This window comes from Symphalangus syndactylus, chromosome 2, assembly GCF_028878055.3.
Source record: "Symphalangus syndactylus isolate Jambi chromosome 2, NHGRI_mSymSyn1-v2.1_pri, whole genome shotgun sequence".
Classification (NCBI taxonomy): Eukaryota; Metazoa; Chordata; class Mammalia; order Primates; family Hylobatidae; genus Symphalangus; species Symphalangus syndactylus.
The window spans coordinates 25,612,002-25,635,724 of NC_072424.2; the positions used below are offsets into that span (position 1 = coordinate 25,612,002).

At 45.2% G+C, this 23,723-nt stretch overlaps 1 protein-coding gene across 10 annotated transcripts in view; it reads right to left on the bottom strand.

Annotated features, from left to right (window-relative positions):
* The window catches only part of VTI1A (vesicle transport through interaction with t-SNAREs 1A), a 464,064-nt gene that overhangs the window by 38,661 nt on the left and 401,680 nt on the right, over window positions 1–23,723 (bottom strand). For 5 of the 10 annotated variants that reach the window (XM_063617885.1, XM_063617864.1, XM_055249179.2 and 2 more), the window contains one exon: window positions 20,050–20,249. The exons of 2 other annotated variants lie outside the window; for them this stretch is intronic. In XM_063617885.1, coding sequence (XP_063473955.1) covers window positions 20,213–20,249 — 37 coding nt within the window. In that variant the 3' untranslated portion in view covers window positions 20,050–20,212. Of the gene's footprint in view, window positions 1–20,049; window positions 23,088–23,723 lie in introns of those variants that run through there. 3 more of the 10 variants (XM_063617860.1, XM_063617873.1, XM_063617852.1) reach the window with 3 other exon arrangements.

Consider the following 23,723-nt stretch of genomic DNA (forward strand, 5'->3'; position numbering starts at 1 on the left):
TGCAATTTTAATTTGCATTTCTTTGATCACTAGAGAGGTTAACTATATTTAAAGTGTTGGGTGACCAACTTTGCAAATTTATTTTTAGAATCTATTTTGGAAAGTTTCGAAAATTTTCCGTAATAGAGAGTAAGGATACTCCTATGCAGCTATCGCCCAGTTTCAACATTTATGTATCTTCCTACTTCTTCTTCCTCACATACACAAACATACCAGATTATTTTATAACAAATTCCAGGCATCATATAAATTGTACATTTTCAGTATACATTTTAAGAATAAAATGATTTTTTTGGTGATAATATAACCAAAATATGATTATCAAACTTAAAAATAATAATTTATTAAAATACCAGCAAGTATATAATCAATGTTCATAAGTCTCTGTCTCATTTTTTTTTTTTTTTTTGAGATGGAGTCTTGCTCTGTGCCAGGTGGAGTGCAGTGGCGCGATCTCAGCTCACTGCAACCTCTGCCTCCCGGGTTCAAGTGATTCTCCTGCCTCAGCCTCCTGAGTAGCTGGGACTACAGGTGTGTGCCACTGTGCCCAGCTAATTTTTGTATTTTTAGTAGAGACAGGTTTCACCATGTTGGCCAGGATGATCTCGATCTCTTGACCTCGTGATCCACCTGCCTCAGCCTCCCAAAGTGCTGGGATTACAGGCATGAGCCACTGCGCCTGGCCAGTTTTTATTTTATTTTTTTACAATTGGTTTATTGGAATCAGCATCCATACCACACATTTACATATGGTTGATATGTCCCTTAAGTCTTTGTCTCTCTCTCTTTTATTGAGGTGAAATTCACATAACATGTGATTACCATTTTGAAGGGTACAATTTAGTGGCCTTTAGTGCATTCACAATGTTGTGCAATTACCACCTCTTTTATTTTCTAAACATTTTCATCAGGCCGAGCATGGTGGCTCACGCCTGTAATCCCAGCACTTTGGGAGGCCGAGGTGGGTGGATCACCTGAGGTCAGGAGTTCGAGACAAGCCTGGCCAAGATGGCTAAACCCTGTCTCTACTAAAAAATATAAAAATTAGCCAGGCATGGTGGCGGGCACCTGTAATCCTAGCTATGTGGGAGATGAGGCAGGAGAATCACTTGAACCCAGGAGGCGAAGGTTGCAGTGAGATGAGATCATACCACTGCACTTCAGCCTGGGCAACAGGAGTGAGACTCAGTCTCAAAAAAAAAAAATTTTTTTTTCATCACCCCAGAAAAATACCCTTTAAGTAATTATTCCCTGTTCCCCTCTCTCCCAGCCCCAGACAACCCCTAATCTACTTTCTGTCTCTATGGAATTACCCATTCTGAATGCTTTATATAAAAAAAACATAAAATACGTGGCTTTGTGTCTGATGTTAAGACTCTTTTAGTGTACAGTTTCCTCCTCTCTCTCTTCCTTTTCTTGACCTTTATTTGTTGAAAGAACTGGGTCATCATCTGATAGAGTCCAAGAATCTGATTTTTGCTGACTGTATCATGTGGGTGTTGTTTAACCTGTTCCTCTTTCCCCTGTACCTTCTGTCAATTGTAATTAGAGCTAGCAGCAAGATCAGATTTAGGTGTGATTTTCTGGCAAGAATCTTTCATAAAGAGTCCTGTGTATTTTATATTACTTTATGTGAGAGGGTATTTAATGTTATTTGTTATAATATTGATCAGTGGGCTCAGATATCATCAGCCTGGTCTGCTCACTATCCAGTTCCCCGTTAGATTCTCACTGGATGACTTCAGGAGCCATTGCTGATCATTGCCTGGATCCATTATTTCTTTTTTTCTTTTTCTTTTTTTTTAGATCGAGTTTTGCTCTTGTCGCCCAGGCTGGAGTGCAGTGGCACGATCTCAGCTTACTGCAACCTCTGCCTCCTGGGTTCAAGCAATTCTCCTGCCTCAGCCTCCCAAGTAGCTGGGATTACAGGTATGCGCCACCATGCTCAGCTAATTTTGTATTTTTAGTAGAGATGGGTTTCAGCATGTTGGTCAGGCCAGTCTCGAACTCCTGACCTCAAGTGATCCACCCACCTTGGCCTCCCAAAGTTCTGGGATTACAGACGTGAGCCACCACGCCCAGCCCTGGATCCATTATTTCATTAGAGGTTGTAAAATGGTGATATTCTAATTTTGTCACTCTTTTGCACTGATTAGCTGAGAATCTTGTATAAAAAAGAACTTTCCTACATCAACTATTTGATTTTTCTGAAACATAGTTCATGCCAGTAGGGCAGGTAAATACTTGATTCTTTCCTTACTTGCCAGTCTTCAGAAAATGAATTCGGTCCCTAGCCATCTCTAGTAATTAACTACAAGAGTTTTAAAGAAAAGTATCGTTGTGAACTCATGGATTGGAACATATTTGATGTGCTTTGATTTAAAACAGTTATTATTTTACTGTGCAGATTTCTCCACCTTTGGCGAGTGGGGAGCCACTTTGGGTTAGTTCTATGTCCTTTGACACAATTACAGAAGTCTTTGATAGCTGTTTGCTTTCTGATATGACGATGATCCACTCTCATTTTGTACCTTTAAAGTTGTATTGTTAGCATTAATATTGATGTTATTTTGATACTATTTTACTTGTTCGAAATAAGTAATTATGTTGGTGCTCTTTAGGAATCAAAATTTTCATCATAAAAGAAATATGTATATAAAATCAAATAAGTAAAAACCCAATAGAATTAGAATTGGATTGTTTGTTTAAACTCATGATGTAGTTTCCCTTAAAAAAATATTTTTCAGCACTTTCCACTTAAACATTAAGAAACAGCAACCAATTCAGCAACAAACAGAGCCCAGATTATGGTCTTTAAATACTATTTCTCACTAAAGGTAGGGCTCTTCAGATAAAGATTGATGCTTGGTCTAGAGCAAGCAATCCACATAGGTTTTTGATGGACATTTGGGTGCATTTGTAAGTATATGCAGCTTGATATTTAACTTGCAGTGGCTATAGAAGGCACAAAGAAGGACTCAGCAACAGCTAGAGGGACTCCCTCCTCCCACTCCTTGGTTATTAGGCCCTGCCATTATTTATTTATTTGTTTATTTTTACTAACAAAACTCATCCTGCCAAGGTATTGGACCCAAAAGTCTTTTCCTATTGTCCATCTCTTTCTTCTGTTTGGATGGCCTTTTTTTTTCACCTTATATTTTGTATGACCAACTTCTCATCCTTTCATAAAACAGGGCAGGACTCATGTAATGCACTGCATTGAAATGAAGACCTTCCTGTGTGTGGCACACAAGTTAGCCTCTGATAAACTCTCTGCACAATTAGAAAAAGTGAATCAGACTTTCCTTATCTGCTAGATTTTGAGTCCCTTGGGCAGAAGAAGTGAGTCTCATGTTTCTTTTCATCCCTTTAAGGAGTGGCAGAGGGTGGGCACACTCCTTAATATTTACTAATTAATTTCTACGTTTCTGTATTGGATTGTGTAAAGTTTCAGCTGCTGAAACAATGATCTAAAATAACAGAGACTTAAACAAGATAGAAGTGTATTTCTCTCTAATGTAGCCATCTTGGCCTAAAGATTTCAAGGTTACATGTGGAGGCTGAATTGGGCCAGAGCCCCTTCCCTTTAAGGCCATGGATGGACTGGATGTTAGCAAATCATTTCTGCTCACTTCTCTTTGGCCAGAACTTATAACATGAACACACCTAGCTGCAAGGGAGTCTGGGAAATGTAAAATTGAGGTTTTATGGAAGACGGTGGGGAGGTGGGGAGAGGGAGATCAAGGGTTAACCAGCATTCCCTGCCAAGGTCCCTTAGGACCTGAACAATTCTGTCAGGACTCACTCTGAGTCTCATCTCCTCCCTTTCTAGGTCATTTAAAAAACATTTTAATTATAAAAGTAATATATCTTTATTGTAAAAAAAAAAAAGAGCTAGAGGTTTAGAAGTATACAAAATACAATGTGGAAAAAGAAAACACTTTCTTTATCACCACTGTCCTACACTCCTCTCCAGAGGTAACCACAGTTAACAGTTTTTTCCAGACTTTTTATTATGTTTTCATGAGTACACGTACACACACACACACACACGCTTCCTCATAGATATGTATTTACATATTTTTCAAATGGGATTGTACAATAGATATTGATGTGGTTGTGTCTCCACCCAAATCTCATGTTAAATTGTAGCTCCCATAATTCTCATGTGTCATGCAGGGACCTGGTGGGAGTTAATTGAATCATGGGGGTGGATTTTTCCTGTGCTGTTCTCATGATAGTGAATAAGTCTCATGAGATCTGATGGTTTTATAGAGGGCAGTTCCCCTGCCCATGCTCTCTTTGCCTGCGGCCACGTAAAACATGACTTTGTTCCTCATTTGCCTTCCACCATGATTGTGAGGCTTTCTCAGCCATGTGGAACTGTGAGTCAATTAAACTTCTTTCCTTTATAAATTACCCAGTCTTAGGTATGTCTTTATTAGCAGTGTGAGAAAAGACTAATACATATATATATGTATATATATATATAAAATACATATACATGTATATATATATAAAATACATATATATGTATATATATAAAATAGATATATATAAAACAATTTGACTTTTCACTTCAGTATTATTTAGTATTTAGTATTATTTAGTACTTAGTATTATTCCATGATATGAATGGACCTTAAATTATTTAAGCACATTCTTCATTGATGGACTTTTTAGAAAACTACTGTGGTTTAAAAGTTGACCTTTGTTTGGATAAATATCTAAGCTGAATTGATGAGCTCTCGGCTCTGATTAGATCCAAAATAGAAAATCCAATGATTGATATATTATGTGACCAAAATCATCATCTATGTTTCTAAAAGGGACTTGGTACAGTTGATTTAATCAAGGTATTTCAACTTTCCCAGAGAGGAATCAAATAAATATTAATGTAATTGTTCACATTTGTTTAGTACATTCCAACTTTTCTTTTCTTTCTTTCTTTCTTTTTTTTTTTTTTTTTTTTTGAGATGGAGTCTTGCTCTTGTCGACTAGGCTGGAGTGCAATGGCACCATCTCAGCTCACTACAACCTCCACCTCCTGGGTTCAAGCAATTCTCCTGCCTCAGCCTCCTGAGTAGCTGGGATTACAGGTGCCCGCCATCACGCATGGCTAATTTTTGTACTTTTAGTAAAGACAGGGTTTTGCCATATTGGCCAGGCTGGTCTCGAACTCCTGACCTCAGGTTATCCACCCACCTTGGCCTCCCAAAGTGCTGGGATTACAGGCATGAGCCACCGTGCCTGGCACATTCCAACCTTTCAAAACATCTGTGATATTATTTAGTCCCTCTTATAGTCCTGGAAGAAAGTAGCACAGGCTTTATCATCCTCAATAAACAGGTGAAACCAAAGCCCAGAGTGCTAAAGCACACAGCAACTTGGTGGCTATTGCTCAGGGCAGACCTTGGAAAGTCCCAGAGTGGCCTGACCTCACTCTGGGTTCACTTGGTGTTCATGTACCATTGGCTGGTCTCTTACTTACACAGCCAGACCTGGGATCCCGGATCCTGTAGACAGGCACAGAAACTGTCATAAGCCCCTCAGTCACCATCTTCTGACCCTCAAAGACTAATCCAGATTGGCTAGGAGAAGCCATTTAATGTGATGATGGCCTATCTGAGGAATTATAGAAGAGAGATGAAGATCAGCTAATCCAACTCCCTCAGAGTACTGTCAGGTAAGCTGGGCCCAGGCGGCTTGCCCAAGTTTATACCACACATCGGTGGCAGAGCCAGGCCAAGAACCCATGCCTCTTGCTTTCTACTCTTGGCCTTCTTGCCATACCTCGTGGATGCATTAAGAGGTTTGAGGGATGGAATTATCTGTTAGTAACAATGTGCTTGGTGGGCACAAAGTACTGGAGAAAACTCAACTATGCTTTGGGTAAGAAATGTGAAAGAGAAAGCCATAAGAGAGAGGCAAGCCTATGCTGCCAGAATCTCTTCCACCTCCTCTCTCTGCAACCTCACCCTCACAGCCTTGCTCAGACTCTGTTTCTGTGCTTGGTTAAGTTGTATGTGATCTAACTCTTGCAGACCAAATGGCACAGCAATGAAAGCAAAGGCTTAGGAATATTATAGACGAGGGTTCAAATTCCTTATTATCAAATTCCTTGTTATCTAGATGATCTTGGACAAGGGCTGAATCTCTTTTGTTTCAGTGGCCTCATCCATAACATGGGGGATAAGAGCCTTAGTGTGGTCGGAAACAGTACATGAGAGGGAACATGCAAAGAACTTAGCACGGAGCTCAGGATAGCACACAGCCCCCACGAATGGGGGCTTTTACTTTCCACAAACATTTGCTGAGAACCTACAGGACATCAGCTACTGTGCAAGTCACAGTGGGGGATACAAACATGAATAAGACACAGTCTTGCCCTGTAGGAACGTACAATCTAGAAGGGCAGGGATGGGTGATACAGAAGCAGCTCTACCTTGTGTCTTTATGTAATTCTGAAGCCTTCTCCCAGGAAGGCTGGAGCTCTCTTATTCCATATAAGGCTCCTCCACCATATAGAAAAACACATGATTCCAACGCAGCCATGTGTCAAATCCATCCTTAAGGATTAAAGAGATAGAAGTAACAGATACTAACGCTGATATCATATCTGCAGACTGCCAGATAGACAGAGCCCTTTGAAGTTCCAATCTCTTGAAGGTCTCTTTGGACCAGGCAAGCTCCCTATGCCACATCCTGTGAGGCCATGTAGGCCTCTGGTGACACTCCTCTTCTTTGGGACCACGGTGGGATTTTGAATTTAGTAGGGAGGTGGCAAGATCCCATCAATCTCCATGTAGTTAGATCCATCTTTTCCTCAGCGAAAGAAAAAAAAATCTCCAACATAATCTCCAAACACAGAGACCTACCCTCCTTTACAAAGTGCATTCCTCTTTCTGGTTTTAGTTTCAAGTGTCTCCCTATCCAAAATGAGACTGCCCTTTGCCTGCCTTGTATTTATTAATACATTGAATTCTGGACATGCAAATGTGATGACTGAACCTGAGCAGAATTTTTGTAGTCTCCAAGAGATGCCCACTTGTTCTCAAAAGGGGAAACCAAAGCGAAGCCTTCCTGCGGCTCTTTCCCCTCCTGTTCCCCCCTCCCCCCGCCAGACCTTATAATGTCAAAGGTGCTCCATCAGCACACAGCTTGGGCTGCCTGCTTTCCCCTTTCTCTGGAAAGCAAGTTTTGGCAGAGTTGAGCCATCTTGTTCCCATTTGGGGCTCTCCTATAGAAAAGGCTCAGTTATCTTGTTCAGAGATCCCCAATAATCACTGCGCTTACAAAACTTGCTAAGGGCTATCATTATAGCAACCACATTTTCTAAACCCGTTATCAAAACTTCAGAGCTGACGTTGTCTGGGAAAAGGAAACAGACCCTGTGAAATGTAGCCATACCAGGGAGAACAGGGACATGCTGGGGCAAATGCAGGGATAAGACATTGAGCTTTGGGAAAACAGAGAAGGGAGCAACTCTGAGAAAAGCCAAAAACAGTAAAATAAAAACCTCTAATGCAAATCAGGCTCCCAAGAGCACATAAAGATAAATGGGCCAGTCAGGGTGGGATCTTGGGTCCTGGGGCAGCTCTGAAACTCCCAAAGAGTTGCCAAATGTGAGAACTGATTTTCTAGTAAATTAACGAGACCTTGCTCTCCTAATTGTAATGACAGTTATTACTGACTGCAGGACTTGAATGTGTCAGGCACTGTGCTGTGTTTTATATGTTCTGTATCACTGAAGTGTAGATACTAAAATGTCAAAAGGGTTTTACTATAATTAGTCCATTCATCCATCTGTCTATCCATTTGTCCATCCATCCATCCATCCGTCTGATCATCCTTCCATCTATCCATCCATCTACCCATGTGTCCATCCATCCATCCATCCATCCATCCATCCATCCATCCATCCATCCGTCCATTCATCCGACCATCCATCCATCCATCTGATTATCCATCCATCTATCCATCCATCCATCCATCTATCCATTCATCCATCCGTCTGATCATCCATCCACCCATCCATCCATGCGTCCGTCCGATCATCCATGCATCCATCCGATCATCCATCCATCTATCCATCCATCCATCCATCCATCCATCCATCCATCCATCCATGTGTCCATCCATCCATCCATCCATCCAACCATCCATCCATCCGTCTGATTATCCATCCATCTATCCATCCATCCATCTATCCATTCATCTTTCCGTCTGATCATCCATCCACCCATCTGTCTGATCATCCATCCACCCATCCGTCTGATCATCCATCCATCCATCCATCCATCCATCCATCTATCTGTACATCCATTCAGTAACATTTGCTAAGCAAGTACTAGGTCCCTGTAGGACCATGATTACAGTGGATTGAAGGAGGTCCACACATAAACAAGTAGCCCCAACACAGTGTGATAATATGAGGTGAGATGATTTTTCCAGGAATCTACCAAAGGGCTCCTGGTTCCAGCCCCACCTCCCACCTTGTGAGTCAGAAATTAAAACGCATTCATTAATCCCATCTGAAAGTCCCAAACAGCTCTCTGCTTCAAGTGGTAATAAATATTTCATGCCCAATTGTGCTGTGTTCCTCGCTGTGTTTATTAAATGGAGTTTCTCATAATTCCAGTTATTCATTTTAATAGGTCAGGCCTTGGCTGTGATTTAAACAGACCGCTGAGGAAACAGCCATGGTTAAACATTGTAACAGTATGGATTATTAATTTAATTGGCTGGCTATTACTTGTTTGGACTCTGAGCTAACACATTTAGTTCAGTCTCCGGTGGCCCATAAACCGCAAAGGTCATGACTTTAACATTCAGAAGAATGGGAAAAAGGAATTGAGGTTGAGATTAGGAAGAAAACTTACAAAACAGCATGGGGAAGACAGTGTGAGGAAGCGCGGGCTTGCTGGAGGCAGGGCAGGGCAAAGGGGGTTCACTGGTTGGATTCTCATTAGAACTTCCTCAGCAACCAGCGCCTGGGCTGGCAACTGCCAGGAGCCAGTCTCTCACTCAGATTTCTGAAAGGGCCAAACACTTAGATATGGTGATGGGAGCACCCCACACCCTGGGAAGGCCACACCTGTTTTCTGGATGCCTGAGCCCCCGGGAAGGGTTGTGTATTGTGGAAAAAGCAAGTGAGAAGTCAGGGGGTTACCAGAATGGCCGTTCTGCAGCCCCCTGAACATCAGAGCCATGAATGACTTACTTTCTCCTCTGCCAAAGGCCCTGTGACCTTTCTAGATGCCACCACTCAATGTGCAGGGGTCCCAGGACCCTGAGATCTAGATGAGATCATCTCCAGACCCCTGTACTCCATGACCTGTGGATATCCAAAGCCCCCTCCTCTTTTTTTTTTGAGACACAATCTCGCTCTGTAGCCCAGGCTGGAGTACAGTGGCACGATCTAAACTCACTGCAACCTCCGCCTCCTAGGTTCAAGCCATTATCCTGCCTCAGCCTCCTGAGGAGCTGGGATTACTGGCACCTGCCACCATGGCCAGCTAATTTTTCTATTTTTAGTAGAGATGGGGTTTCACCATGTTGGCCGGGCTGGTCTGGAACTCCTGGCCTCAAGTGATCTGCTCGCCTTAGCCAAGCGTGGCCGTGGGCACCTGTAGTCTCAGCTACTTGGGAGGCTGAGGCACGAGAATCTCTTCAAACTGGGAGGCACAGGTTGCAGTGAGCCAAGATCGCTCCACTGCTCTTCAGCCTGGGTGACAGGTAACAGAGTGAGACTCTGAAAAAAAAAAAAAAAAAAGGCTGGGTGTGATGGCTCATGTAATCCCAGCACTTTGGGAGGCTGAGGTGGGTGGATTATCTGAGGTTAGGAGTTTGAGATCATCCTGTTCAACACGGAAAAACCCCGTCTCTACTAAAAATACAAAAATTAGCCAAGCGTGATGGTGCATGCATGTAATCCCAGCTACTTGGGAGGCTGAGGCAGGAAAATCGCTTGCACCTGGGAGGCAGAGGTTGCAGTGAGCTGAGATTGTGCCATTGCACTCCAGCCTGGGCAACAGAGCGAGACTCTGTCTCAAAAAAAAAAAAAAAAGTAGCACATAAATTACTCTATTACAGTTTTAAAAATATTTTGATAACTGTATTCTAATATAGTTGGCTTACTCATATTAGTATTTTGTTTTATCTGTTTAAAAACATTAATCTGAGAAGGTAGCCTTAGCCTTCCCCAGGGGACCAACATGGGCACACAGAGTAATTCAGCTTCACTCAGCCCACCTTGACATTGCCAAACTCTGGACCTTTCTCTGAGTGGGAAGCCGTCTGTGGCTGTGCAGGCAGGCATTCTCCTCCCCACTCCCCCCAGTCACCTGCCTATTTGCTGCCTAGATCTTCACCGTACTATCAGTCCCCATGTGCTGATGAAGAAAGGGGACAGGGAGATTGGGTAATTTTGCGTTGCATATTTGGAAGCATCAGGCCAGACATTTGTTGCAGCAAGAAGTGATCATGTCTGCCAGAATGTGACCAAGAGATAGGAGAACAGACCTCAGATTTGGAAGCAGTGGTTTGTGGACAAATAGAGTGTGTCAGTTTCCTAGTTCCCTTCCTGTCTCAAGAGTTGATGACTTTCATAGTTCTTACATTCAGAGTGAAGAGAAAGCCTGTGAAATGCATTATCTCAAGAGAAGGCACAGGCTGGCAGCTAACAATGGGGTAGCTTATATCAGATGTGCAGCCAGTGCCTTCCAATAGAGGCATTCAACACGTGGTTGGCTGATTGATGAAAAAACGAAGGAAGGAAGGAAGGAAGTATAGTTATGGTGGTTAATTTTATGTGTCAACTTGCATGGGCTAAGGGATGCCCAGATAGCTGGTAATACTATTTCTGGGTATGTCTGTGAGGGAGTGGAAGAGATTAGCATTTGATCAGTAGACCCAGTAAAGAAGATTGGCCTCACCAATGTGGGCAGGCATCATTTAAGCCAGTGATGGCCCAGGTAGAATGAAAAGGCAGAGGAAAGGTGAATTCGCTCTTCGTATTTGAGCTGGGACATCCATCTCTTCCTGCCCTTGGACATTGGTACTCCTGGTTGTTGGGCCTTTGGACTTAGATCAGGACTTACACTATCTGCTCCCCTGTCCTCAGGCCTTCAGACTTGGTCTTTAGACTTGAACTGAATGATACCACCAGCTTCTTTGGTTCTCCAGGTTGCAGACAGCAGATCATGGGACTTTTTTGCATCCATAATTTTGTGAGCCAATTCCCATACTGTCTCTGTCTCTCTCTTCCTTTCTCTCTGTCTATGTGTGTATAGCTAGCTAGCTAGATCCAATTGGTTCTATTTCTCTGGAGAACACTGACTAATATAGAGGACTTAAATAAATTACTAGGGGAGGCTGGAGATTGTGAGAGGTAAGTCTATAAACAGCATGATCCCTAAGAATTCAGGGGCCCAGTTCTATCCCCAAATGTGTGTGTGTGTGTACGTGTACAAAATCTGATTACAATAAGCATCATAAATATCCTAGAGAGAAAAAAAAGTAACAGATGTGGTGTGTATTATTATTTTCTTCAATCCCAACAGAAGCCCTGCAAAGTCCTGCCATGTGCTGCCTTTCACCCCCACCCATCTGCCTGCCCCGCAGGTGCTCCCGCTCCCACTTGCTCCTGTCCTTGTCCACACTGTCCACACACCCAGCTCAGCCTAAGGAAAGGAATGGGAGGGGTGTGGCATTTGGCTTCAGGACAGAGACCACCAAGCAATGTGCTGCCTCTCCAGGGTGGAGGTGGGAAATGGACAGAAAGGAGCCTTTAATTCTGGCAGAGTCTGAAGTTGGAGACGGGTGAGGGCAGGTGAGATGAAAGGGGGGCTTCTGCACATTTTATGTGGAAAAGCAAGAGGCAGGGTGAGCTGTCCATGCACACAGACTCCAAAGCAAACCCTCTGCAGATGTGTGAATGGTCTCAGGCTCCCCTGAAAAAGATGGGAGCGCCTGCTTTCTTTTCCATGGCACCCCCATCTGTACCTGGCTGAGCGCAGGGTTTCAGAAGGTGAAACTGTCTGATTCTAGGAAAACCAGGCTTGGTAGCTGCTTTCCTGAGATTGAAAGGGAGTGTGTTTAGCCCTAGAAATCCATCCAGAGTGAGCTGAAATCACTGTTTATAAAAGGCAAACCACTCCAGAATTCATAGAGATGGTTCTCCATGTTGTCCTTTTAAACTCTTGAGAGAGTGTGTCCACAGGTGCACTCACAGCAAGCATGGTGTCTATGAGAACAAGGCTGAGCAAAGAGTTATTGATTTCCTACTATGTGCCAGGCTGAAAGGAGGATACAAAAATGAATAAGTAATACCCTTGCCCTGCACAAGGAGACCTCAGGGGAAGCAACGAACGAGGCAACTTCAGCCCAAGCTCTGTGGGCAGGAGGTCTGTGCATCTGTGGGCTGCCATTTTGTGTGGCCGTGTTACCTAATATTGCTAGGAGAGCAAGCTCCACTTCCAATAGCCTATATTGGTGGCATGGCCATGCCAGTCCCACCAAAAGCAGGCTTCAGGAAGACTTTGCGTTTGGACATCTCCAGGTGTTTATTTGATTTTTCCTATTTCTTGGCTTTTAATTGGTTTCAGATGTGAGTACCCAATAGCGGCCCTGAATAAATAAAACAGATCATAAAATATGGCCAAGCAAAATGGGCGTGAGTAATCCCAGAGTGCATGGAAATGCACTTCCAGAAAGGCTCATAAATAATGAGGTGGAAACAGTAGTCTATTTTCTCTTTAATGGAAAGCCAATTAGGAACCCTCTCTGGACTGGCGGGAAGAAGCCAGGTTCCTTTTTTCTGTAATGAGGAGGTGGGGGTAGAGTGGGTGAGGGGAAGCCACTAATCTTGCCAGAAAGGGCAGAGAAAATTCTCTGGTCATTGGGCCTGCAGAGAGTGACAAAATAAGAAGTTCAACGCAAAGTAGGCTTCCCATCCTTCCCATCCCAGGTTGAGCTTCTCCAGCTCCTTCCCAGTTGGTGCAGGAAGGACTTTAAGCCCAAGCTGACTTGGGAAGAACTGGCAGAACTCTTTGGAGGCCCACAGCAGGCAGACTGTCTGTGAACTCAAAGAATTCTGTGGTTACTGACCCATTCTTGGCCCCTTCCCCTCCCTCACTGAGGCCCGGAAGGGGTGCACCAGCTGGTACCATCCCCAGGGTGGGCCAGCTTTGAGCTGCAGGAAGGAAGATGGGAGGGCAGGATTCTAGAGCCATTCTCTGCAGCCGGCGGCCCAGCAGACCCCTAGTGAATCTCCTTCTCATCGCTTCCCGATTGCTCTCCCTACATACTGGTGTCGCCTCACTCCAGACACTGGTTTTCTTCAAGCTGGTAATGCCTTTCATGGTGCTTCCACGCAGAACATTATAGATGATCTTGTTCCACTGAGGCATGGCAGGTATAGTGTCCTCCATCTTTCATAAGAGGGAACTGAGAAACAGAGGGGAAATGAGACTGTCGAAAGTCACACAGCCATGGAACAGCAGTGCTGGAAATCAGTTCTCTTCACTCTGCATGATCTCTGGGCGGCTGGGGCCCAGCTGGTGACTGTAAGTGGGGGTCATGGTGGCCTCCCCTCCGAAGCATTAGAGACGTCTATAGTGGTTAAGAGCACAGGCTTTGGAGTCAGGGAGACCTGAGTGAAATTCTTGACTCTATCCCTTAATAACTGTGTGGTCTTAATCAAGTTTCTTAATTGTTCTAAGCCTGTTTCTGCATTTGTAAAATAGGGCTACTGAACTTGGGCTGTCTGATGGACTTAGTTCCCACCTGACAGGAAGCAATGAACAGCAGTGATACTGCTAGTACTTATTATTGTTAGAAGGCTTTGTGGCCAGCAGGCCTTTGGAATAGCCGGTGTGTTTCCCATGGAGGCCACTGTGGGCTCAGGAGCATCACTACTGAGTTCAGACTCTGTCCATGTGAACAGTGTCCCCTGGAGACCTGGCTCAGTGTCACATGAGGACCCAGGGAGGCAGCCAGACATGGCCAGCTGCCTCCAGCTCTAGGTTCGTGCTGAGCAGGGTGGAGAAGAAGGGAGGCCTGGAGCTGAAGATGTCTGCTGAGAACTTCTTGGAGGATCTGAGGATCTTCTGTGCTCACCAATACAGAGTCACAGGGGAGGCGGCAAGTCCCTCAAAGCCAAGGCTCTTCCTGCATATCCTTCTGAAACAAAATCAGTGGCAGTCTGATGGAGAGAGGAGTCCACGGAGTGTAGCAGCTTTGCTGTGTAGAAGCTTGGGCCAGAGCTTTTGGTAAAGGGCCACAGCTGGAGAATCTGTTGCTTTTGTTCCTTATGATGAGTTTTTGGCAAGTTTTTTTGCTTTTTTTTAAAGAAATTTCACTTTTCCTCCATTGAAATGGGTAAACCACTGCTCACCCATCTGTGTGACTCAAGGAAATCCTTGAAAAGCAGAGAGGTCTTGAAGAACAACACAAGGTCTCAGGAGACTTGACCATTGATGTTTGCCACTGGCCACCTGTGGAATGTGGGTACATTCCATTACCTTTTGAAGGTCACTTGTTCAGCAGGGCAAGGAAGAAAGGGTGAAATATTTGTGAAACACATATGACGGACTAAGCACCTTGCCCCTCACCTTATGAGGTATGTCCTGATATCTCCATTATATAAATGCAGAATCTGGGGCTCAAAGAGGCTACAACACCTTGCCCACTATCAGACCCTGCATCACTTGGAGTTTGATGGTTGCAAGCAACAGAAACTCATTCTTAAAAACTCAAGAAAAAGCTGAGCAAGCAGGTCTTGCAAGGACAAGGATGTGGGCAGTTCTGGGGTTGGAGATAGTAGGAGCTCACAGACATGGTCACTGGATATTGCAGGCAAAATAGTGAGGTTTAACTTGTCACCCCACTCAAAATTTACCTACCCCCTTGGAAGAGTGAGTCTTATGGATTTGGCCAGGTTGCCTGGCTGTACCTTGGACAAGGAGAACATGGCACTTTGAAAGACAGTCCTGGCTGGGCGCAGTGGCTCATGTCTGTAATCCCAGCACTTTGGGAAGCCAAGGCAGGGGAATCACGAGGTCAGGAGTTCGAGACCAGCCTGGCCAACATGGTGAAACCCCATCTCTACTAAAATACAATTAAAAAAAAATTAGCCAGGTGTGGTGGTGTGTGCCTGTAGTCCCACTTACTTGGGAGGCTGAGGCAGAGGAATTGCTTGAACCTGGGAGGTGGAGGTTGCAGTGAGCTGAGATTGTGCCACTGCACTCCAGCCTGGCAACAGAGCAAGACTCCATCTCAAAAAACAAACAAACAAACAAAACAAAACAAAACAAAACAAAACCAAGAAAGACAGTCCTATCCAGACTGAATGCAATGGGAGAGGAGCAATCCGCAGAGGAAAACTGGGGTGCTGTTACCAAGAGCGAAGGAGGGGACACTGCACTGTGAAGCAGATATGCACCATAGACATCCATTGGTCACAAAAGGTGAGTGGCACAGGTCAGTGACCCAAAGCCCATAAGGGCTGCCAATAATGCCCACGTGCCAACCCCCCACCTCAGGAGCCTTCACTTCTCTGTCCAGACTTGCGGCTTCCTCTTTAGTGGGCCCCGTGATGCTGGCACTGCTTAGAAAGGGTTCATGCCCTGCTGGAGAGGAAATCTCCAAAGAGGGCAGAGAAATGGGAAGTGAAAGAGATACAGCAATAATTTAAGAGCAAGAGAGTGCCATGGAGAAGTGGGGAGGGCCTGTGGCTTTCTCAACGTGGGAAAATGACAAATCACTAGGAAGTTTTGTGGGGGAAGGGGAACAGATAGGGACCAAATGTGGGGAAGAATTAGAGGTGTAGGAATTGTTGGAATCATCTAAAATTTAAAAGAAGCCACAGTATACTTTATCTACTCTGAAGTATTTGAGGTGTCTTATATTATAACATATTTAATCCATGAGAGTACTACATTAAAAATTGTGAATTTAAAGAAATACAAAATGGGATGGTATATAATTAAAAATCTGTATTTGGGAAGTTTCAAATTTAGCTTAGAGCTTCCTGGTAGCTAAGGCAAAAAAGGAAACATGATTGGTTATATAATTCTCATTTTCATTTTATTTTTTTCTTTTGTCTCATAAAAGGAAGTGAATCTGCAAGTCAGAAAACACAACATTCTCTTTAGTTATAAAGAAAAATTAACCTGGTGGGATATTAAATATTCATTGGAAAGATTTTTCAGTATAATTTCACTGAGGTTGAGAAACAGTCTTCCTATGGCCATTATCATGCAAAGTGTGGTGGAAAGTAAAGAGCTTTCCTATCAAGTGCCCCTCCCAGGGCTGGAAAGCTTCCCTAAAGTTCTCAAGTTCAAATGCCTCTCCCTAGTTCAGAAGCTTCAGAAGTTCAGAAGCCCCTGTATGGCTTCTCAGCTCTTCCATCTCCTGCAAAAACCAATTCCTGCACTCACATCCCTCTGTTTTCAATACTTTCTGGTTTCTTTTTCCTGGGTGGACTTTGCTGAGTGTGCTCACTAATTGATGTCCAGCCTTAACCCAAACACCCCTGAGGAAGGGGCACCCCTTACTTCCCAAACAGAGCAGCCTATTTCATCTCAAAGGCAGGGCTGCCTGAAGGTGCCACTTCCACAGGGGTTCAGTGTGTAGACAGAATCTTGATTGAAGGAGGTACTAGAAAGATCTTTCTGGGCAGGGGAAGAAGCATATGAAGGTTTGTCAATTACCATGAGTATGGCACATATCATGTCAATGTGCCATGAGCACATTGTCTAGTTGGAAGAGAGACTATGTTTACTCAACAGACACGTTTTCAATCATTACCATGGCCTAGTATCACAGGTGACCCAGAAAAGGAATGCATGTGGCCCTGGCTCTGAAGGAGCACCTTGAAATGATTCAGTCAAATGCTCTGAGACTTTCAGGATCACCCCACAAATTCTCTTAAGTTCTGCTCCAATCTGAATGCCTGAAAATACAATGGATTTTATGTGTCTGCTATAGTTGCTGTTTGCAAATGCAGGCCTTCATCTTAAAGCCAATCTTCTATGTGAAAGCAGAGTTCGGAAGGAAGCATGCGCCTCTGTCTTGGGAGGAACTTCAGTCTCAGGTGCTGCAAGGTGGACTAATCTGACACACTGGGACGTAAGAGAATTCTCAGGAGAGGCTGAGGTTTATTTGAACCAACTGGCATTTCTTTGGAAAGTTGGGGAAAGGGGCAGATCCAGGTTTCGTAGGGCATGAAATCAGGGTCGGCTGCATGGACATGCCACCTGCACAGTGGCACAGGGCCCTGTGCCAAGAAGGCGCTGGTGTTGCTATCTTCAAAGTTTTAGTTGTTTTTGAACAAAGGGCCCCACGTTTTTATTTTGCACTTGGCTGCCCAAATTATGTAGCTGGTCTTTTGTGAGACTTATATGATTTGGGAGACCCTCATTTTAAAAACAACACAAAATAAGAGAAATAAAATTAAGTTTCAAGTCTTGGAAGAGGTACCTAGGAACAGAAGGTGCGCTGCAGAAACTTAAGTTTCATTAACTTCACAGAAAATCTGCTTCTGGTTGGGGAAGGGGTGACCTCCACAGTAGTCTCCAAATTGTGGTCTTGGGAGTCCTGGGGGTTTAGTGAATGGGGTGTCAGGTGGACCTCTCTTTCCTCCCCCGTCACCCTCTTCCTTTACTCTTTAACCTAATTTCACTTTGTTCTGAATTAGAAATTGAGCTTCAGTCTCTTTTTTTTTTTTTTTTTTTTTCCTTTAAGGATCCCATGACTCATAGTTTGAAAACCACTAGTTAGACAAACCACATCACACCAAGCTTTTTGTTGTAGGGAATTGTCTTATTTCAGAAGGCCCCAGGTGACCTGCTGACCTGGGGTGTCTCCAAAGCCAGGTAATAATAGGCCGTGCTCTAATCTAAGGAGACTTTGCTGTATTTGCAGAGAGCTTTGAAATGTTCTGGGAAAAACGCTGATCAGATGTGCAAGGTATTATATTCATGGAGAGAAAAACCCTCCCAACTCTTTATAAAATGGATTAAGCTAGTTTCTAAAGGCTGCAGGTTTGTGTGATCTTAATCCCACTCCTTACTCCTGATCCATCACCTTCCTCTTTTGTTTCCAGGATGTGCACCTTCCTGGGTGAGGGTCGGGACGCCTTCCGGGGGAGCCCTACCCCTTCCCAGCTCTCCCCTTGGGAAGAACTAAGGGACACCCTCGCCCTTGCACCCACCTCGCCAGGGCTGCCTTTTTCTGTGGGCGCATTTCACATTCACAGGCTCTGATCCGATGGAGGGAAATCTGAACAAAATATGGTAATGATGCCATTGTGCATTCAGCGACTCAGACTGGAGCAGCAGATGGGAAAAGTTGCGGATCACAACCCCATGCAATATTTGACAGAATATCAGTCAAATATAGTTCACCCAGATCCATGTTTCTGTCAGTCCCTCTTGGCTAGAGTTAATTTAAAGTGACAAGAATGACATTAGCTCTTTTCAAAGGGGTAATTCCTACCTCAGGGCTGCCCCCTCCAATGGATACCCAGGCAGAGCCCTCCATCATCGAAAGGCGGGTTTTCTAAGAAGGGACCAGCCCTAGACCAGGAGTCGCCATTCAAGACCTGTGCTGGTCAGTGTGCTGGAGGTTCAGTCTATTTCACTGTGGAGGAAGGAGCGAGGTTGCCCCGGGCTCCAGCTCCCCAGACGGGTCGTCTCCACAAATGGGGTCTCAGGACTTGTAACCTTACCTCAGGGCTCAGGCAGAGAGAACCCCACTGAGGGATGAATGCCCATGTGTGAAGACAATGTAGAAACATCTCCAGCAGGTGGAGGGCTCTCAGCTGGCACTGCCACCACTTGGAGTCTTAACAGTTGCAGATGAACAACTTAGCATGTGTTGTTTTCCATTTGTTCTTCCTTGGTTCCTTCTGTCTTGCTACACCATGTACAAAAACTCACATAGTGTTGATAACCTTTGTGACTCGTCAATTCCACCGGCACTTGTGCCTTCTAAGGCTGCTTCCTGCCAAGACCTCAGTGGGTGTCATGACCTCCAAAGTTGGTCATGGGTCCAGAAGCTGGCCTCACCCCACCATCAGATCAATATGTGTGCATGTTGGGAACTGCATGTGGAAAGTCAGCTTTGCTTCTCTGTCTTTAAACCAGATAGACCCACCCACAAATCATGGCTACCAACCATTAAAGATGACCCCCTACCCTTTATGGCTAGTGAACTCCTATTTGCCCTTCAAAATCCACCTCATTGGTCACCTCCTCCTGGGGGCCTTCCCGAATACCCCCAGAAATTATCATTCCCTTCCTCCTCAGGGCAGTCTCTGGGCTCTGTATGTACTTCTGTTTCTACACTATCAAAAGGCATCATAATCACTTTTTTGCTTCTCTAGCTTCCCTTTCTGGTTGTGATCATCAAGAATTAACAAATGTTTGCTGGACTGAATAATTGAATTGTTTATTGAATAAGGTAATAAGCCAGGAGACCTTATCCAGAGAAAACATATGGTTTCCTCTAACTGCCATGATCTGTGTCTCCAGCCTGTGATATTAAATATGATCACTTCTATTGTTTCTCATGAGACTCCCCATTTGCTGGAAGTCTCTCTTGAGGTTTCTCTGCTCTCCAAGGTCTGACCAGGGTCATTTGCCAGGGACCGTGTCATCAGGTCATCTGTAACTGACAGCAGGGGTGGGGTTCTGTGTCTGGAATTGCCCTAGTCATCATTGCCTATCCCTTAATGGGTCCAGCTCAAGGGCTCCTCATCAAAGGAGGAGATTGAAGACCAATGGCACCTCCTGTCTGGGGCCCAGAAATGGCTAGTTAATTAATTACACCTGGCCACACAAAGAACTGGTTGGGCAGGTGCTCCCAGCACTGCCGCCAGTTATAGAACTACAAGCAACTGACAGGGAGGGGATTGGGAGAGCTGGCCAAGAAGCTGGGAAGAGCCTGTTGAAACAAAAAGACAAGACCTAAAGTCTCATGATGGGGGTTGTGTCTGGGAATGTTTCAATTAGCTATTGTTGTGTAAAAAACTACCCCCAAGTCTTAGTTGCCTAAAACAACAGTTTATTGTGTTTTCTCATGATTCAGCATTTTGGATTGGGCTTAGCTGGGTGGTTCTTCCACTCTATCTGGTGTGTGCTGGACTGTCCAAGATGGTTTCTTCTTTACTTGTATGCCTGGTGCCTCAGATGTGAGATATGTTTCTTCAGTAACTAGGCACAGTGTCTGGCATCCAGGAGATTCTAGGGAAATGTTCAATGGTAGAATGAATAAATGAGGGTACACAAAAGGCATGGGGTTTGTAAGAGAGAATAACTAAGTTATCTCATTTGGCACAGTGAATAGTGGGTGCTGTGGGTGCTGTGATGGTCAGAAAGGATTCTCATGATGATTAGGAAAGAATGTTCCCTGAGGATCTCTAGATGAAGTCAGGGCCTGGTCTTCTTTCTTGGCAGCAAGAAGGAGATGCATGTAGAATGTAGCCTTTAGGGCCTGCTCAAACTGTAGATACAGGGAAAGGTTGAGTGATCCAGTGGCTCTTGTCATCCCGGGAATCAGAGGACGACCCTCCTTGCTCCTGATGGGAAACAGAAATTTGATTCCCGTTCTTGCCTGAGTTTCTGGCTTTGCTTGTTGGACTTTTGAGGGGATAGAAGGAAGAAGTGACGTAGAAGAGAGTGGGCAAGTTAGGTCTTAAAGGAGAACCCTGGAGTATTAAGACAAATCCTAGGAAATTCGGTCTGCTTGAAGTGCCTGAGGCCTCTTGGGAAAAAGGTAAAGGGAAATAGGGGGTGACGGTCAGCTCTCTAGAGCACCAAGGGAGATTGGTGGCTGCTCCAACTACCAACTAGGAATCCTACACAACAGTCAAAAACTTACTGAGGGAGGAGAGACCCCACAGTTGAAGGACACTCTTCAACAGAAGAAACAAACATAATTTGAAGGAAATAAGCTCCTGTCATCCATTTCTCTCAGTTCTGTGGATCCTGGTGACAGCAGGAGCCAACCCCTCCAACAGTAGCTGTGTTAGCTATCCATTGCCACTGTAACAAATTACCCAAACTAGTGGCTTAATACAATACAGGCTTATTATCTTACAGTTCTGGAGGTCAGAAGTCTAAATCAAGGCATTGGCAGGGCTGCATTCCTCCTGGAGTCTTCACATGGTGAGACTTCCTGAACCAAAGTATATCTTGGGTCTCTTCCAAGTTAGACTTTCTAGAACCACCACTGTTCAATATGGTAGACAGTAGACAATTTGGCTATTAAAATTAAACACCCGGTTCCTTGGTTCCACTGGCCCTATTTCTTTTCTTTTCTTTTTTTTGAGACGGAGTTTCGCCCTGAGCAGTGGTGCGATCTTGGCTCACTGCCAGCTCCACCTCCCAGGTTCACACCATTCTCCTGCCTCAGCCTCCCGAGTAGCTGGGACTACAGGCGCCCACCACCACACCTGGCTAATTTTTTGTACTTTTAGTAGAGACGGGGTTTCACCATGTTGGCCAGGATGGTCTCGATCTCCTGACCTCGTGATCCGCCCGCCTTGGCCTCCGAAAGTGCTGGGATTACAGGTGTGAGCCACCACGCCCGGCCCACTGGCCATATTTCAAGTGCTCAGTTGCCATACACTATTACACAGCACGAGTTAGTTCTATTGAACATCATCACAGAAAGTTTTGCTGGCCAGTGCTGTTCCAACATCAACAGTGTGTGCTTGTGCCAATCTCCTGCCTGTCCAGCTTGTGCACACATCAGCTACTCCCAAGGCCATGAGGTATCCATTTCTGTAAGATGGGACTTCCTATGGCCCTTTTAGGGGAAATGCAGTTCAAGAGGAGATCCAACAGAACATGAAAGTTCTGATAATAGGATTCAGGCCTTGGTGCCTGGGGAAAGACCCCCAAAAGAAATGGTGAACAGGATGGAAGATGACTCGCTTATTTTGGGGTTAAACTCTCATATCTGTGACACAAGTTCCCATTCTGCCAGGCTCTGCCTCGAGCCCTCTTCTCTTCTCCAGAAAGGACATCAAAATTCCCACCTCTGTCTTCTTTTCTTTTCAGACAGAGCCTCACTTTGTCACCCAGGCTGGAGTGTGGTGGTGTGATCTTGGCTCACTGCAACCTCCGCCTCCCGGGTTCAAGTGATTCTCCTGCCTCAGCCTCCTGAGTAGCTGGGATTACAGGTGCGTGCCACTGCGCCTGGCTAATTTTTGTATTTTTAGCAGAGATGGGGTTTCACCATGTTGGCCAGGCGGGTCTCGAATTCCTGACCTCAAATGATCTGCCCGCCTCGGCCTCCCAAAGTGCTGAAATTACAGGCATGAGCCACCGTGTCCGGCTCCCTACCTCTCTCTTTTGGTCATCAGCTCCAGCTTGGGAGAACCTGGGGCTGCTCCTGAGTGAAACAGCTCTGACATTCCTCCTCCTCCCGCGGAGGCTTTTCCTCCAGTTCAGCCCTCAATGCCCTGAACTCTGTCTCCAAGGAGCTCTCAGGAGAGACGAAGCTACCGCTTCTCCTGTTCGTGGGTTACTGTTCCTCCTGGAGAGAGGGCTGCTGCTGCACAAGTTACTTCTGAAAGCATTTCTCTAGAGCCAAGCATTAATGAAGTCCAGGCAGTCTCTCTTCCTTGGTGGGGGAATTCGGGAACCAGAGAACAGGTGAGACAGGTGGATTTGCGGACCACAAGCCCCGCCCTCTCCAGCCACCTGTGCCAACCTGTAACAGCCAATGGGAGAATGCACTGCCTCCAGGATTCAGCCAATCAGCAGGCGAGGTCTGCGTGTGCTCTGTGTCTGCCTGGCCGTCCTGCCTCAACTTGTGCAGACAAAGGCCGTTGGGTGCGGGTTCCTGCCTCGTCCAGGCAAGACCCCGGCCAGAGGACCCCACAGAGCAGGCGTGGAATGGTGGACTCGGGCCACCATTGTTCAAATACGCCCTGCCAGGCCTCTCACCGACTCTGCCCTTTCTCTCCGCCAGGGAATAATGAAAATGAGCTTGTCCTCTTCCTGAACGGACATATTTTACGGCTGACACGGTCAGAGTCCTCTGGAGTTGACATCAGTGGGACCTCGGTGAAACTGCAGCGGGAAGAGGAACAGAAGGGTTCCTATTCCCCAAGATGGAACTCCAAAGTACATTTTGAGCAGAAAACTCTATGTGAATGCTTCCTCCTGCCTTTTCTTGCCAACGATAATAAAAACTGTCCAGTCATCGCAGTGACATTAAAAACAACAACTCAAAGCAGCATGTTCCCATTTCTCGAAATTTTGCACTGCACAGTAAGAGGACGGGAAAGGGTGAATATCTCTGAACTCCAGGTTGTCAAACTACATTTTCCATGGTTCAATGTGATTTTCAATTATAAAAAAGGATTACACGCCAGGCTCGGTGGCTCACGCCTGTAATCCTAGCACTTTGGGGGACCGAGATGGGCGGATCGCCTGAGGTCAGGAGTTCGAGACCAGCCAGACCAATATGGTGAAACTTCATCTCTACTAAAAATACAAAAATTAGCTGGGCATGGTCGTGGGCACCTGTAATCCCAGCTACTTGGGAGGCTGAGGCAGGAGAATCGCTTCAACCCGGGAGGTGGAGATTGCAGTGAGCTGAGATTGAACCACTGACTCCAGCCTGGGCGACAGAGCAAGACTCCATCTTGGCTTTATCGTCCCCTTCTCCTTTCCATGACCTCATAGCCTCTCATAATGACAAAA